At 42.4% G+C, this 18,194-nt stretch overlaps 1 protein-coding gene across 10 annotated transcripts in view; it reads left to right on the forward strand.

The window, feature by feature from the left end:
- Nucleotides 1-2,007: 2,007 nt before the first annotated feature.
- SOX5 (SRY-box transcription factor 5) overlaps nt 2,008-18,194 on the forward strand; it is a 300,825-nt gene continuing 284,638 nt past the window's right edge. For 3 of the 10 annotated variants that reach the window (XM_064654452.1, XM_064654444.1, XM_064654449.1), the window contains exon 1: nt 2,011-2,178. In XM_064654452.1, the coding sequence (XP_064510522.1) occupies nt 2,087-2,178 (92 nt within the window). In that variant the 5' untranslated portion in view covers nt 2,011-2,086. Of the gene's footprint in view, nt 2,179-2,920; nt 3,019-18,194 lie in introns of all 10 variants that reach the window. The other 7 variants (XM_064654451.1, XM_064654448.1, XM_064654446.1 and 4 more) reach the window with 5 other exon arrangements.

Consider the following 18,194-nt stretch of genomic DNA (forward strand, 5'->3'; position numbering starts at 1 on the left):
GTGCATCAAGGGGAAAATGAAAGACCAAGAAAAGGGGCCCTACAAATGTGAATACAACAATGAAGTATGTTTTAAACAAATAGTAGATGTAAAAAAATCATGTCTCTGTGGGAAAAACAGCTCAAATATTCATATAGATGTGTTTCAGCAGCATGAGGACTGTTGTCGACTGTGAGGCACGTGGGATCTTTGTTTCTCATCCTTTTGCTGGAGTTGGCTAACTGTGTCAACTTGGGCAAGCTACTAAGCCCGCCTGCATCTCAGTTTCCTTATTTGAGGCCAAATTCTCCTACTAAGTAGCCTCCTACTCCACACAGAGGTTTGCTGATTTGAATGGAGCCCCTGCGGAGCGAGATACTTTTCAATACAAATAAAGTTTTGGAATCGGCCCTAATTATATTTATTACCTGCAGAGGAGTAATGTGAGACTTAACATGGTTTGAGACCCTCAGATGAAAGAGAAAGTATTTGGAATTGTTCTTTTTAATCATCTGCTGCCTTTCAAATGTCTACTTCATGGCTGTCCTAAAAGGGCTAGCTACTAAATAACAAGTGAAAAATCCTTGTACATATTAACTAGGTTTGTCAGGCTCCTATGAATGGACCTCTGTGGAAAATATTATTTGCTAGGGGCTACTGAAGGAAGTTGGTTTACCCTGCCCCTCAGTGAGGAGCCATTAGATCTCCCTCATGCCAGAAGTTGACAGATTGTATGCGACTCGGCTCGGAGCGCCGTGGTGGTGTAAGGCAGGCTGGAGGCAGCCTGTGCAGATCCTCTTTTATGAACTGCAACGACGGCGCCTTCGCAAACTTGGCTCCGGCGTTTTGCTCCGCGAATGCTCTTAGTGCTCTTCGGGGATGATGCGCAGAAGTTGCGAGTGGGTTTGCTCCTCGTGATTAAAACAATCATCTCAGGCTTCCAGCCGATGATGCCTTTATGCCAACACTGGACTGACTGGCCCCTGCGTGAGCCTGCTGGTTTCTAACATATGCATTGAGAGGGAAAAGGAGCGAATTAAACAGTGTAGCTGCTGGATATTAAAAATAATAAGCTTTTCTGTTCGGCATTTTTTTTAAGCCAGTGGGCATGAAAATGTTGAACATCTTCTGGCCGCTCTGTGCGAATATGTGTGTGTATTTCAAAAAGTAAAGTTGCTATCTCTGTGCCACAGTGAGGCAGGGATAAGAGGGGAAGAGAGGGGGCAATGGACCTAATCAAACTGTTGTGGGGTCAAAACCTCGTGGTTTTTAAAGGCCCTTAATGTTGTCCAGCTGCAAATTAAAGAAGGGGGGGGAGGAGAAAAAGAGGAGAGAAAGGAATTAGGGCAGGGGAACTGGAAAGAATGGAGAATAGATACGTGGGTGTGTGTGCACGTGTGTGCGAAAGAACAGGGAGACCAATTTTTTTCCTCTTTTTTTTTCTTTCCCCTCCCTCCCCTTACTTCGAGTTCGGTGCCAGGCCGGACACGGGCCGCGCAGACTATTGAGGCATTGTGCGCTCCGCTTCCAGAGTAGCCCCCGGCTAATCCCCGCGGCTTGGACGAGAATTTCCCCGCGGCGTTCTCCCGGTCGCTGCCTCCCTCTCCCCGCCGGGGCGGGCTCGGGCGGTGCAGCCCTTCCCGCCGGGGCGGGGCGGGATGCGGTGTCCCCGGGGCGGGATGCTGGTGTCCCCCGGGCGGGAGGCAGGGGCTGCCGGCACCTCCGTCCCCGCGTGTCCGAGGCCCGTTACCTGATTGCCTCCCTCGCCTGCCAGATTTTTATCTAGATAATTGGAAGTGCGGCGGAGGCTGCGCTCCGCCAGCCAGCCGAGGGGCTCTGCAACCGCGCGTCGTCCACCTTGTTATCAGGGGCTGTCTGGGCAGGGGAAATGAGAGAGAGCCACGGCCGAGGGACTCCTATTGCTCGCCCAGAGTGGGGGGAAAGAAAGGGGAGGGGTGTGTTTAAATAGAAAACGAGAAAAGCCCTAGCAGACGAACGGAAAGTTTATTTTTGTTGTTGTTTGTGCATGCGTGTGTGTGCGTTCGTGTGCGCGCCCGCTGTTTTGGCATGTGGCTACCTTTTCCCTTGCACACAACAGGGCTGTTTGATGGAGTTTGGAGCTGAGGAAACTTTGGGTTTGTTGCCAGGACGGTTCGCAGCACTTTGTGGAAAGCAAGAGCTAACAGTGAGACCGACAGAGTGAGTGACAAGTTGTTTACAGGTTTCCTTGAAGGGGCCTCTGCTATATTTCAATCTGTCAAAGTTGCTTTTCTTCCCTCAGAACAATGCCTGATTGTTGTGCGGGGTGTGTTTTTTTTTTTCCCCTCCCCAAAGAGAGAGAAAGAGGGAGAGAGAAAGCGAGAGAGCGGGGAGGGAGGGGGGGAAAGGAATGAAAATTCTTCGGAACACAAATGCCTTTGGTAACATTTTTATGTCTAATCTCTTCTCCCCTATTTCAACTCCGAGAGTTGATAACTGTTTCAATTTAATCAGTCTGCTCTTGTTTTATCTTCTTTCTCCACTGATCTTCCTCAGCGCAGGGGATTTGCTCCTGGTTTGCCGGTTTAGGTGGATTGTCGGGCTGCCTTTTTTTTTTTTCCCCTCCCTCCTTCCCCCCCCCACTCCACCCCCCCTACTTATCCCCCTCCACCTCTCCACGTTTTTTTAGGACATTGAAGGAGTTGACTTTTCCCGTTTGGCGGCGGCGGGCGAGCAGAATTAAAAGGAAAGGACAGGCCCCCGGAGGTCGCCCAGCGCGGCGGGGGGAGCTGCGCGATCATCCTGCTGCGAGCGCGCTGCCCCTTTAAGAGACTGGTCAAGGAGTCCTCGCTCAGAGCGAGCGAGCCGGGAGGGAGGGAGGGAGAGGGAGGGAGGGGAGGGAGGGAGAGAGCGAGCGAGAGAGAAAATCAATCGGTTTAGAAGGTTTGGACTCACTTGACAGGTTCAGTTGGAGGCGACCATAGGTGGCTGCTGTGACAAAGGGAAATTGTGCTTTTCCAGCATGCTAACTGACCCTGATTTACCTCAGGAGTTTGAAAGGTGAGTCGAGTTGTTGGGGTGGGGGTTGTGTGTCGGAGGGGGGTGTCTGTTGCCCTTTCATTTTTAATTAATTTTTTTTTCTGTTTCGTGGTTTGTTTGTTCTTGCATTATTTCTATTTTTTTTTATTTTTTTTTTTTAATTTACCCGAGCACGCGTGTTCGCGCGCGTGTGTGCGCGGATGGGCAGCGGGGACACGGACACGGGGACGGGCGCGCAACTCCGGCGCTCGGCGGCAGGAGGCCGGGGAGATGCTCCCCCCTCCCCGGTCCGTCCGTGTCCCCCTCCTCCATCCCCCCCCGCGGTACCTTGGCTATTCCAGCGGCGTGTCAGTGACGGGGGGACAGGGGCGGGCGACGCCGCGCCCCCGGCCCCGCCGCCCCGGCGGTGCGCCCGCGGCGCGCAGCTTTGTTCCGCGGCCGCGGAGGCTGCCGTGCCCTCCTCCTGCCCACCCTCTTCTGGCCCGACTGGCCCGCCCAGGCACCTTCCTGGGCAGCGCCTTCCCGCTCCTGCCCGGAGACTTCCCGGGAAGCGATCAGAGGATGCCCGGTGGCGGCGAGGCGGGGGGTTCAACTTCCAACCTCAGGCTCCCGTCAAACTTGGGAAGGCGCTCCGCCGAGCACATGACCTTTTGTTGATCTAGCAGGAGCGATTATTTTTAGGCAAGTTAACATCCCGGCCCTCCGTCAGGAGAACATCTTTCTGCCTGAGGAGAGAGGGGGAAAAAAGAAAAAGAAAGGAAGAAGTGAAACTCTTGCCTCCAAGTTTTGGCCGTCGCCTCTCTCGCGGAGTGTCAAGAGCGGGGTCTGGGTATGACGAGCGGGGCTTGGGTATGACGTAGATGTGCCCGTCTTCCCCTACCCGAAGCAGGAGCCTTTCCTGCCTGGAATTAAGTTTTTGCTGTCACTGGCGACGGCTTGTGACCTCCGAGAGTTTAGTCCTTATTTCATATAATCTGGCACTCCTGAGAGGTTTTGAAGCGTTCTCTCAGGCTCTTGTACACGCGTCCATTGATGGTCCCGCATCCCTTCCCTCCAGCTTCTTTTTTAAAGGTTATTAATAGTCCCTTGTGCGGCTGCAGTAAACAATCCAAACTTTCATTTCTAAGCGGTAAATAAAAGAACGCCAGGATGCGCGTTACTGAGGTTTTTCTCATCTTCGTGAAAGCTACCTCCTGTATAAACATTTGGTTGTATCTGACTATGCAATACAAGCTAGGTGCTAGACCAGCTGGTTAAAAATATGCTAAGTCAAGCTGTTCATCGTTCAAACCTACTGAATTTGATAGTAAAGGCATAGAAAAGAAGGCAAGATAAAAACATTTTAAGTGGGCTGAGGAACACGCATGCAGAGAAAGGACAGGAAAGAATGCTTGAATTAAAAGATCAGAGAAAACTGAAATTGGGAAACGCAGAAAAGAACTGTTTTAACACTTTCAATCCTTGTTCTGCAACTAGAACGCTTCTTTACTAGAAAGTGGAATTGTCTTGGTTGCTCTACTCCAAGGTCGTCTTTAAAACAGTTAATTTTCCAGACTTACTTGGAATACTCGACGTTTTTCTTTGGTTTGTTATCATTACAGTAATAGAACAAAATTGGTTTTGTTTATGTCCACTGTGTTAACTTAGTTCAACTACCTGAGGAAACTGTTACTGTTTCTGATGTCAGATTTGATCTAACATGATGATGCTGATGTATTTGTCTTGTTCCTACAGTCCATAGATTCAAGTATTTCATATGCTTCATTAAGATTATACATAGAAATGTATAAGCAAGTATTACGATTATTCTTTGAACTTTGTGATGAACACAATACTTGTAAACTCTGTGAAGCAGAATGAAGTCCTTTCATTTTCCTGTTGGGGGACTTTTTTTTAATCTGAAGTCTCTCTGCATTATAAATATATGTATATTTATATAAATTTTATATATAAACAAATCATTTGGAACAAAACATGTTCCTTAGAAATAGAATGAGTTTCCCTACTCTTTTTCCCCCCCCCCCAGGCATACGTTTCATTTTCAGAGATCCCAGCTTTGCTCTTGTAAACATTCTAGTTAAATAATCAATACGCTGCTCTCCTTTTGCTATGCAGATAACAGCAAACAGCAGAAATGGGAAGCAATAAAAATGAACCTCGGGACATACAATTTTTTTTTTTTTTAAATTTTTTTCAACAATTTTTCCCTCTGCGGTTGAAATTGGGAATACAAACCATTATCTTTGTTAATCATTACCATTTGTTTACATTGTGTGTGTTTGACTATAGTTACACACACATACACAGAGAAGGCACTGTCCATGTAGTACATGTGTGTTTGTCAGAAAACAGCCAAGAGGACGCACTTTGTTTTACACAGAGATGCACAGACCCTCAGAGACAGAAATGCTTACAGAGTTCATGTGTGCATATATGCACGATGCACAGATGATTGTTTTTTAGACGATTATGGCAGGTTATTTTCTCAGATTCTCAGTAAACACAGCTCTTGGAGCACATTTCTGCAGTCGCTTGGGGTCCAGCATGTTGTATCTGCATGACCCGCTTCGGTTTGGTTATTGCTATCCATCTCCCGCTATTCCTTTTTGAACCCGAATAGCAGAGCACAAGGAGATACAGATTTGTCAGGCAAAGTTGTTTGCAGTTCAGATCTCAGAGCGCCTGTATGTCTCTCAGGAGGTGGTTCTTCTTTGCCGCTCGTCTTTCCCGTGATGTTCCAGTGTATCCCAGTAAACTGCAAACAGTTCAGAAACTTTCAGTCACCCCAGCTGAAGGCAGCTGAACCAAGGGGACTTCTCTTGTGTGTCTGTGGCCGTTTTTGGGGTGCATTTATGATACACACTTGGAATGAAAATGATCCTCGGTGTCAGACGAGTAAACATTCATTAATTCATTCAGCATCACTGGTAAATTGCAGTAGGTTTTGTGAATTAACATGTATAATTAATTACCGTGCCAAAAAATGTGAGGGTTTTCGTCCTTTCCTGAGAAGTTCCTTGCACGTCTTTCTTTCTGTTTGTGGCGGTTCAGCTGCTTGATTGAGAGGAGCATCAGAATGTGTACGCTGAGGGGGATGATGTTTGCAGAAACGTTGTAGGAAGAAATTATAACTGGAATCTGCTCCGTGTGTTTCACAGGGAAAGGGTAACTTCTGAGATATACTCTGTGATGTACCTGTGGCACTCTGAATTGGCTCTAAAGGTCTCAAAAAGAATAACTCTTTTGTTGTTTGATTTTTGTCCTTTCTTTTTCTTTTTTTTTTTAAGTTGGGTCATTAAATATAACAAGTATGGCCACAATAGAAAGAAAGTTTACTTCACTGAGGAAGAGGTACAGACAATGCAGCCAGAACCATCGCAGACAGCTAGGAGATTTACAGAATGATAAAAACTCAGAAATGCCCAACATAAAGTTTTAATATCTTAATAAAATCTGATTAATGAAAAATAGATAAAGTGACTGCTTAACAATGTCCCTAGTGTATGGAATGTTCTTAAACCCAAATTAATTACTGCATATTTACATTTCTCTGTAGACTGAGAGAGAGGCTACGCTAGGAATCCGGACAGAGTGACACCCTTTCTCTTTCTCTTTCTCATTATTTTCTTTGTTTTTAATTGTTAATTTTTATTTTTAACATGCCAGTTCAAGGTACAGTGGTATGCAGTGTTTGTAGAAGGAAGGATGGATTACTGCCTCCATAGGAAAAAAGGAAGAGCTAGAAAAGACAAAAGGCATGGATGGGAGCAGTGGGGATGGGGACAGTAGAACAAGTTCAGTGTTTACAGTCACCAGTTCTGTGCTCTCGAAACCTTCTCTGTGCTAGTGAATAGCTTGGGGAAAGGAAGGGCTCAGGGATGTAAAGCAACTCTCTGCTAGGAAGAAAAAAATATACTTAGCTGCTTCGCTGCTGCACTGCACGAGTCATTTCAGACTCCCACTGAATTTATTTTGGGGTTGTACCAACACTGTCAAATGGAGAAATCATTTTCCTAAAAGGAAACTTTGCGTATTCCTAAGTGCTTTTCTTAGCTAAAGTTATCCTAAAAGCTTTCTTCTGCTGCATTTGCTGAGAATTTTGGAGAAAGAATAATACCTTTCTATTAACCAGCTTGCTCAGAATGACGTCCCACTCTCCTAAAATCTACCTGTGGAAGTAAGAGTGATTATTCCTTCATTTAAAAGCAAACAATGAGATTTCTTTAATATCGGGCTGAATGGCTTTTAACTTCCATTGAGATGTTTTAAGAAAAGGACTTTATTGCTTAAGTCTGTGGTTCTAGGGATCTGAGTTTTGAAGAATATTAAATAGAGTGCCAGTTAAAAGTTTCAGATACTGGTTTTTCACAGTGATGAAAATTAACACAATTTTATTTCTCTGAGATAAGGCTGAAGGAATTAATGCGTTTGCCGAGTTCTCATTATTGTCCTGCATGCACTAATTTAATTTGTTGTGCTTATGCTTAGCGAGGAAGAAGTTGACTGTTACAGATTATGGATTTTAATGAACATCTCAATAATTTACCAGTTGCTGAAATTGTGAACTAGCCTTGGAAGGCAAAAGCCCAAATGAGAGAGCTGATGAGTGACACACCAGCCCGCACAATTCGACTGTTGTATTCATTGCATTTGAATCAAATTGGGAGTTTGGCATTACTAATTCTGGGTGGCTGGCTCATCATATGCATTCAAGGAGTTAATTAAAACACACACAAACACATACACACAGTCTCCCACCAAGCATCTTGCGGTGTTTATGTGCATAGTGTGTTTGATTGGTACCTTTAGATAGGAGAGGAATTGTTTTTCCTTCTCTTGCTGTCCAGAGATCTTAAATATGTAGCTAGTTTACAAAATATTTACTACTTCTCAGGGAGCTTTTAACGAGCATTTATGGCTTTATCATTTAGGAGGCATACAGTTGAGTTACTTAAACATGAAGCTCCCTGATAGGATAGGCTTATGTGTCTGTGTAATATGGTATATCTGTGGCTGTATAAAATACACTTTTAACAGTATTTATACAGGAAAAAGAGTATCTCCTCCTAAGGAAGATTTATAGTTTCTTTGCATGCTTTTCATACTAGACTTAAAGAACAGAATACCTGCATGTTTGCCTGTCAGATACCTCTGCCTTCACAACTGTTGCAGATGTCAGTGTGGCATCCTCTTGACTTTCTGTTTTGTTGTATTTTATTAATTTCTTTCTCAGGCCTGGTTATAGCATAATTAACTCATACGCGAAGGGGGAAAAAACACGTTGTCATGTTGTACCTGTACACACTGGAGATACTCAATTCCTGTGAATTCTGCTACTGTAGTTAAGAGAAAAGAAGCGCCCACAGCAATTAATCAGTAGCAGTAGTATGTCTGTGCTGATGGAAGGGAGTTCATTGTTTAACAAGTGGCATCCCTAGAAGCAAAGAGTTTTTCCCTTTTAAAGTAGCTATGGATTTCTCTATCCAATTTGGAAAATGCATGAAGTCTCCTGTGCTCCCTCCAAAAGGTAAAATTACGTTGCACATGTGTATATTAAAACCCACAAAACTGCAAATTAAGCAAACCCTCGTCACGTTATTGAATTACCTAAACCAGAACTTACTTCTCGAACTCTTGAGACGGGTTGTGGTTTCCTCTCGAGCTTTTCGGCGGGCTCCGGGCAGCGGGCGAGGGCGAGCGGTCGCACACTCTTGCACCTGGCGGGGACTTATTTATGGTGCTTGAACCTTCCACGTCCCCTCCCGCAGACCCCCTGGTGAAACCCCGCCACCGGCAGCCGCCATAAAGTTTTCGCCCGCGCCTTTGCCGAGGGTTACGATGCCGGGCTGCCGCCTGCCACACGTCCCACCTCTCCCACACCCTACGAGGGGCTGGCTTGGTCCAAGTGGCTTGTGCCTCGCCTGGGGCCGGGGCTGGGCTCTGCCTGCGGCCACCGGGCACCAGGGCCACGGTGGGGAGCCCAACGCGCCGCAGCCTCCGCGCGAGAGACGCTGCTTGTCACCTCCGCGTCGAGCCCAGCCTATGCCAGCCTGAGAAACCAAGAGTCTCTTAAAAGTTGTCCCTGAGCCCACATGTCCTTGTGACAGCGTGAAGTTCTGCACGCGGTAGTCGTTGGGAGAGAGCAGATCTAGGCAAGGTTTTGGAAGAATTTTGGTGAGCGCTGCTTGCAGGGGCCATGGTACTTGAAAAGAATGTGAGTGAATGGAAATTGTGAGGTGTGCAGTGGCAATTCAGAGAAGCTGTCTGTCTTTTTTTAGGATAGGTGTGAAATTTTTTTTTTTTTTTTTTTTTTAACAGAAGAAGGAAAAGAGAAAGACGGGTTGAATTCCAACTGCTAGAATTAGCAGATGTTAATATGAAGTTCAAGTGCTGCCATGGTGTTGGGGGAGCTGTTGTTTCTTACTTTGTTTCGAAAGAAATTGGCAAATATTTTCCAACTCCCTGGTTTTGATCTTCTCTTCAACTCATCCTTTTGTCACCTTGTTTAAAGAAAAAAAAAGTGATTCCAGCATGATGGTATTACTTTTGACTTATGGAACTTAGAGAGTTGAAGTGAAAAGGAGAAAAAACTTGGGGCTTGCTATGAAAGTTTGAAATGGGTTTGACCTTGCTTCCCTTAAAAGTATTGTGGGATTAATCAGGTAACATTTCTCAATTTTCAAATTGTATTTATATTTCGCTATTTTTAAAATTTATGTTTAATATTCCAGATTTCCTTTCTATACTTTTATTTTTTTAAGACCAAGTATCGAAATTCGTATCGGCATCTTCTCTCTGAGATCTATAATAATTTTGTTTTGCCAAGTACTTCTGGTTTTGTGTTTTTTTTCAAGTTCATGTAGACCGTCTTAATTTTGTTGTTTTGGGTTTTTTTCCTCGGATGTGGATGTTTGAGTGCTATTTGACCTAAACATACCATAAAATGTTTCCTTAGTGCTAATTTTTCTTTGTGGTTGTATTATAGTCCCATTACTACACATTTGTTTCTGTATTACTAATCTGTTATTTTGGGAGGCAAAAATATAAGCAGAGTTAATAGAAATTTAATTTTCTTCTGTGAATAATCAGAGTTCTTTTTAGTGGTGAGGAACTCGAGAGGGAGGTACGTGCTATTTTTGTACAGTTAAGAGCATTGTCTGCATGTTCTTCATGGACCTTCGTAGTTCTAGAGAGAAAAGACCTGGGAATCCAGTTCCTTTTGGTTTCTTTGGTGCTGGGCTTTATTGTTTTAAGGATGTGGGAATCAAAAAAATGCCCCAAGTTTCATTGATTCATCTCACAGGTTGGGCATGGGCAGAGATAATGTATCTGACAGTGAGCTGGAGTTACTTGCCATTGCCAACTCAATATGTAGCAGAAGACCAAGAGTAAGGAAAATTTTAGTGGTTTGGAACAATTGTTAATGTTGTTATTCCTTTTTTACCATAGATACATGAAAAGATTCCACCAAACTGTTTTTTGCCGTTTAAAACAGCGAGCCTAACGAAATCTCAAGGGTGTGTGTACTCCTGTGCACAGACACATTCGTGTTTGTTCCCTGTGCTTTGGTGTGTCCTTTAACTGGGTTGCATTAAGTTGCAATACCTTCAGTTAGTTTTGAATCCTGAAGAGACTGCACTTTAGGAGGATGTGATGGAGCTAAAATTCAACAGTCTGAAAGACCAAAGTGCATCTCTACACACGATTTTTGTAATTTGGAGGTATTCCTTGTTTTAAGAGAGAGAATGCTCAGTGAAGGGCATGAAGTCTATGGTGTCCTCTCACCTTGAGGGATGGCCTGCCTGAGTTGGGGTTGAGGCACTTCAGCAGAGCTTTGTGCTGGGAAGGAGCTGTAGTTCTGTCCATGCTGTTATTTGATTGTGGAGAAGTCTTCTGTTTTCAGATAAATTCCCATAGCGTCCTAATTACATTCACTTTGTAAAACAAGGCTGAAAACGTTTGCTCCAAAGGTTTAGTCAAATTTCTATTCATAGGGCTTTATCCCTAAATTTCAATGCTATGGCCTCACTGGGGCAGAGGCTTTTTTGGATAGAGATGAGATGTGTGGGAAGGTGATGGTTGGTAAGGGCGGAGGGAAGGATGTTCTTACCCGTTTGGCATGTCTATTAACAAACTGGGTCATTTTGTTGTGTTGTATTTACATGACTTGTTCCTGTGCTGGTGTGAAATGTGAATCACCAAAACATGATGATTATTTAAAAAAAAAATAGGCTAAATGAGACATAACTGAAATAGAACTGAAGGACTAAATGAAATCAAGTGAAAACAGAACATGCAACATTATTCTTTTGATACAGTTTCCTTCTGCAGTTGCTGAGTAAAGCCAAATAGTTCTTTTTTTCCACGTCTGTTAAAAATATCCAGGCTTTTGAGTTTGAAAATCACAGAGACATAGAAAATACATCTCTCCCTTAGGTTCAGCTTTTGATTTGTCTTTTGCTCCTGGGTTTTGGACACTTAAGTAGATATTTATGATGTGTTGTAAAGAAGGCTACTGATTCTCATCTTTGTCAAAACCATATGAGCATCAAGTTGATTCTGGTTTTGCAGCTGAGATTAGAATTGGCAGAATTTCTCAGTGGAGGGCTCTCGTCCTTTGCTTATGTTTTGTAAGTTCTGCTCACTTTTGCTGTTCTTGCCTAAACTCTGAAATTAATTGTGTGACTCAGGAACCTGCGTTAGGCTGTGGCGTTTGCATGAAACACCAAGCAAAGTATGGGAAAAGTACTGAGCCACTCTCAAGTATGCCATGCACCTCTTTTATAGATAATCTGCATGTGTATTAGTGTCATTGATTTAGTGTGTTTTTGTAGAGTGCAAGCATCCTGAATCAGGACCCCATTATGCTTGTCACTGTACAAACACAAAAAAGAAGGTTTCTTTCCATTCCACAGAGCAGCCTTTGTGCTTAGAGCTTAGAGTAATATCAATGTGTCTTTGTATGGGGAAAATTCAGAAATGGAGAGTAGGTAAGAGATCCCTAGCGTGGTTCATGAATGAGATTTCAGTCCTGAAGCCATGCTTAACAATTTATAAATTGAGCAATATATGTGCATGTGTATTCTCTCTGTATTTTTTTCTGCATGCATGTATGTAGAAGTTGCTTTACTGTTAGAAGTACTGATATTATTAATAATAGATTCATACTTCCTATAAAGCCTTTTGATTAGGAATTCAGAGCGTTTGGAAAGCATTGATATACAAATCATGAAGATTTCTGTGCTCTTTAGATTGAGAAGCAAGATCAGTCTCAACCTATAGATGAGAAAACTGAGGAACAGTGTCACAAAATCTTTTGCGCGTGTGGGTATAAAAAGTAGAGATACTGACTGGTAGTTCTGTTTTTTAACCTCAAGACACCCTCCTTTTCCTTCTTGAGATCCTAAGAACTGCAAATTATAGACTTCTCTCTGTGCAATTAGAATTTCTAAATGTCTCATTCCAGCAAGATGAACTATAGTACTCAGATTAGTTAAATATGTAAAATAGGGACTGTGGAATATAATTAATAAAATAAAGAAATATTTACAGCCACAGTCATATCATTGAGGGCTGGGAGGGTGTATTGTCTGTGGACCCTCCAATTACCTGAACGTGCTTCTAAACTCCCTACCTGGAGGCAAGTTTGGATAACTGGAGTTAGGAAGCAGCACCCGCTGTGTTTAAGCAGTAAATTGAGAGACAGTGTGTGCTACCCTAACTTTGGTCCTGGAGAACAGTTAACATCTTCAGCCGTATGTACGAGAGCTGTCACATGTTTTATAACCTAAGGACCAGGCACGAGGGGAGTCCAGGAAAAAATTCTTCACATGGAGAGCATTAATGTGAGGAACAGACTCTACTGCAAGCAGCAATGTAGGCAGCCACAGTGAGCAAACCAAGAGCCTAAAAGCAAAAACTACACTGCAGAACACAAAATGCATTGTGATTCTTACCCGCACATTTGACATCTGTTTTTTACATGTGCCACAGAGATCCAAAATGAAGGAAAGGATACAGCCTTATTAAAAGGGAGGAATTATTTTCTTATTCATGTTAAAAGTTCTTCTAATCTGTTTTAGTGGGGTTTTTTTCTCATTTCCAACTGAGAATAGAGCTGAAACACTGAGGTCTGCAGGTAGGTCTGGGCTGTGTGTTGCATTGCTTACAACACACTGTTGAGAAAATGGCTATAAACTGAAGGAGTCCTGGGTGGATTTGATCTGTGTAGCCTATGAATATCATGACTGATCTATTAAGTTATTCTCTTTGATAAGTTCTTTATGAGGGACACTACTTTCAAGATAATGGATTATGATCAGGCCAATTCCATAGTGTTTCAGTAGTAGTTATTCAGCAGCGTGTTCACAAAGACCTGTTTTGTGATAGGGCCAGTCAAGGCATCCTTTAAAAAAGTGCCCATTCATTCTGAGTGTTTGGACTCAGTAGCACTGGAGTTCAGTGTCAGGTCCTAAAAATGTAGGCCTAATTAATTAATGTTCTGCTCAACCCTATGAAAAAGGCAGACATTCTTCACCGCAGTAAACCATGATGGCATGAAATGGTGACTCATGAGGAGATCACTGAGCAGAAGCCTGACTTTCCTTAATCTACAGCAAACTTCCATCAGTTGTGATGCCACCAGGATTTCTAAAGCATCAGGAGGGATTTCTGCAGGCTTCAAATCCGTAGATTTTGGAAGTTCTGCCTTGCTGTGCTTTAAAGACAGGTTAACTGTCTGCTTCTCCTAAACACCATGTATGCTTGGCAGATTAGAATGATCAGAATGGTGGTGATGAAAATGTACCTGAATTGTGCCAGAGCTAACATCTGGGCCTTGGAGGACTTGGCACTGTACACAAAATCAATCTTTATTTTGAAACTGTGTGTTTCCTGAGGTAGTAATTCCCAGTTGTGGCCACCAAGGTCTATAGCGAGACTGCTGCAGAAAAATACCTTCTTCCAAGTACACATTTGTTCGATAACCTCAGTTGTCGAAAGCGTGACCTCTGTTAATTTATCACCAGGCAAATTATTGTTACCCATTCACAGATTCCATGAGAACCCCAGGCAGACAGCAGAGCCCCAAGCTACTTACAAATGAGTTGACCGAGGTACTTGCAGCTGAGGTGACTTGCCATGGGTTGTCCGGCACAACAGCAGCAGGTTCGTCAGCAGATCCTTAGAGAGCTCATTGCCCTTGTCTGGAACTAATTCCTCCAGAACAGCTTAGCTTATTTTATATTTTCATTTTAGAGAAACTAAACGGTTATCAGATAAGAAAGGCGAAGTCTTACGATTAAAGTGATCTATAGATCTTCCTGCTTGATGTTTCTTAGAAAGATGAAAACAAGGGGAAGGGAGTTTCTGCTGTCGTATTTGGGTAGAGTCTGACATGGAAACCTGTAGTTTTAAAAGCAGCTATAAAAACTTAGAATATAATAGAAATTAGAACGTTATTTAAAAAAGGAGATAAATAAAATAGCTTTTTACATACATGTGCAGTCTATTGAAAGACCATCCAAAGCAGTGATACCAATTTAAGATGATGATCTTTTGCCTTAATTATACATCTGGGAGGTATTAGCTGAACATTTTGTGGAGAACTGTGAATACCTTAGTTGCCAGTTGTCTAAAATGCAGCTAATGATTGCTTCAGTGCCAGTGTTTTGATGGCTAGAACCTAGGCCTGAATATGAATACAAAGAACTCCATCTAAAAAAACCGCGTGTGCGCACACACTTTTTAATACAAAACAGATTTCAACCATCTGCTTGGCGCTTAGCTTTGCAACTATAGGCTCTGATATGAAAGGGAGCACTGTCCAGATTATGAATGGTATCACTTTTATTAGTACCTTAGAAAAATCCTAGTGTTTTAGAAAGCTTGTGTAGCCAATGGTTTTCTTCAGTGGAATAATGAAAACAACCGCCTTAGCCAAAATTTTGTGCCTTTCGTCATTCCTCCGACGGCAACGTCTCCCTTTCCCTCGCAAAAGGGATTTTGTAGTGGAGAAAAGTTTCTGTTCTTCACCTCAGCATTTCCAAGTGTATCGGAGGATTTTAGATGAGTGGCCCTTAGAACTGACACCCCAGATGGTTTATGACACAAAGCACTGTTTGCTTAGGAATACGTTGTATAGCAGAGTCTGTTGCCCAAGCACTGCAGAGCGTGTCAAATCGGCATGGAAGTTAATGGACCAAAAGCCCTTCTGAATTTAACACTTTCCCATTTGATCTGAATTTACAGCTTTAAATCAGGACCACAGTTTTCCTTTAGTGGTTCAGTGGTGAAAAGTAAAGGTTGATAGCATAATTTACAGGCATATAATACAATGATTTTGACGCAATTCAACTGTTTGAAGGTTTAGAATGAATGAGACTGTCTTAAAATCTTTGGTATAAGTCAATCCATTAAATATATATATATAAAAAAAATTGGAAAGTTGGGAGATTTGTACATGTAGCAATTTGGTCCTCTGACCAGTTCATTTTTTAGCCTTAAGCAGAGGAAAATGAACCATACAAAAAGTCAAAAATCTGTGGAGCTTTCACTCTTTGTTAGCAATTAAGGTATTATTTCTTTGCCTTTGGTAGATTTATCCTTAAAATATGCAGGACAAAATAGTTTCTTCTTTCCTTTTCTTCTTTGCAAGGACTTGATAGCGTTTTTCCTTAGGTGCATGTTTGGAAAAAGATGGTAAAAATGCAACCTCCTGTGTATAACAAAGCCTCTGTGTTTGGCCATCCATTTAGTGCCGTGTCACATTAGTACTGCATTGTTAACACCTTTGGACAGGGCTAAAGGTTCCTTGCTGTTGCGTCTAGAGAGCTGCTTATGTCAGATCATAATGTTGCTGGATGCTTTCCTCAATAAATGTACTTTTGATTTATAAGTAGGGCTGGATTGTTTGCTTCTGAGTTGTCAGGAGGGTGAATAAAAGGACTGATTGGTATTTACGTTCTCATTTTATAAAAATTTCATTTTCTCTGTGTTATGGTCTTGAGAAAGTGATGCTTTTAACTGTTACATTTTATTAGCCTGAGTATGGCTTTCTGTGGAAAAGATCCGAGATGCCAAAAGACAGATAAAGTTGGATTTCTATGGACAAAATGATTATACTATTGGAAACTTAAAAGCTTCTGCATAATTTTAGTTGAATCATGAAGTATGGACAGCAAAAATTCGACTCTTTTAAAAACTGTATGTGAAGTAAGCCTTAACAGTATTAATGTTATAGCCCTAGCCAGTGAATAAACTTGGAGCCCTCTGTTTTATTCCCATCCTGTCTCTTCCTTAGCTCTTTTCCTTTCACCTTCCCCCCACAAGCAGTCAGGCTTGCTTTCTACATTTTTTATGAGGAGCCCTCTTACTCTCACAGGTAGGGATTAAAACAATAAACCTGTTAAGGAAATTCTGAGGCCCTTTAAATGATGATCCAGATGGAAAGAAAGCCAGTTCTCCTGCCACTGTGTCACCATGCCTCCCCATAGCAACTCTACCAAAGTTACTTAACCATCTCATTAATGAAGCAGTTCTTCATGTTGCGTGCCATAAAATGGGTTTCTTCAGGAGTGGGAAATAGCAGCCTATCTGCTGTTGAGCATTAATGATTGCACAAGAATAAGCTCCTGTATTCAGGGATGGGTGAGAAGGAATTCTGTAAAAAATGCTTGGCTTCATAATGAGACCTTTGCTGTTGAGCCCTCATGTTCTTGGAAATTTTAGAGGGGAAAGTCTCCTTGACCAGTGTCAACAATTTGGTCATTTTCTTTGCTTCCCCTCCTTCCTTTAGGTAATATAGTCGTATTTATTGTCAGTTTATTTTCTCTAGATTCCTCCAATCCACTGTGGTTGGAAGGGAGTTCTGTAGTGAGTGCATGGCGAGGTAAATTTGAGATGGCAGTTGGTGGTGTGGGAGGGAGGGTTGGGAGAAGGAGGAGGCAGAGAGGGTAAAAGAATGCAGCTACAGTTTTAAACAACCTGCCAATTGTCCCCCTTTTCATTAAAATAGCAGCTTTCAAGCCAGGTCCCCAAACTGTTTAGTTTGATTTACACTGTAAAGGCTAAGTTCCCTCATGCTGTAAACAAGAGCTGAACAAATAGATTGCCCTCTCTCCTGTTTTTTCCTTCTCCTTTTCTTCTTTCTTTTCTTTCCACTACTAAAATTATAGTTGTATTTCTTTCTGATCTCTTTGTGTTTGTTTTAAAGAAACTGCCCTTCCCATGAGGTTTAGACATCTGACTTATGAAAAGCCTGAGATAGAGAGAGGATGTTTTCAGAGGAGGATGCACTTGGTAGAGCTGTGATTTTCAGCCAGTTCAGTGTTACTATGAGGTTACAATTGCATTTGCATTAAAGCTGGGTATGAACGACCAGGTTCAAAGGTTGGACTTTGACTCTCTTTGTGGCCTGTTGTTGCATCATGCAAAGTAAAATGAGGTTCACAATATGCTGGTACCAAATAGCTATGGAATATCAACCTGCTGGTTTCTTTGACTGTCTGGTTCCACCATATGAGGGAAAGCGAGGTCAGGCACGTGTCAGTGCAGGAGTTTGGAAATCCCTTGAAGCATTGCATGCTGCTTGTACCTTCCAGGAAGCCCTAGATAGATAGAGATTTGAAAGTCTCCAGAACAAAGTTGGCTCCTGCATTTCAAAGGCTGCATAACATCTGTATTTTCAAAGATTCTGATGTTATATTTAACACTGAAAGCGGGAGAAAAAGATGAACGCGTGTGTAGGAAGAGTACGTGATTTTCATAAAGAAATAAAAAATTGTTTGTGAAAGAACTGCATGGGAGCCAGCTAGTACAAAATACTTGTGTGTCCTTTTAGAATTTTGGAACCGTTAAGTGTTTTTAATAGTTTACCCCATGCATCTAATCTATTTGGAAATATACCACTTCCAGGGGTGTTTGGGGGGAAAATTGGAGCTTGTTTTCCTCTCTCCTTGTTTTTATCTATGTGAAACATCAAAGTGAGTGCCAGAAATAAGTTGTTTGACCCCTTTATCAGGTAGAGTTCAATAAAGCAATACATGTGTATTGTAATTGTGAATATTGTGCAGATGACTTGGTTTTTCTTTGAGATTAAAATAGCCCTGTTGAATAGGAGGGTATATGTAGCACTAAGGGTGAGTCTTGTATTGTGTTTTATAATTTTTAAAAGCGCTTTCAGAGAGTAATAGGTAAAA

Source organism: Pseudopipra pipra, chromosome 5 (assembly GCF_036250125.1).
Source record: "Pseudopipra pipra isolate bDixPip1 chromosome 5, bDixPip1.hap1, whole genome shotgun sequence".
NCBI lineage: Eukaryota > Metazoa > Chordata > Aves > Passeriformes > Pipridae > Pseudopipra > Pseudopipra pipra.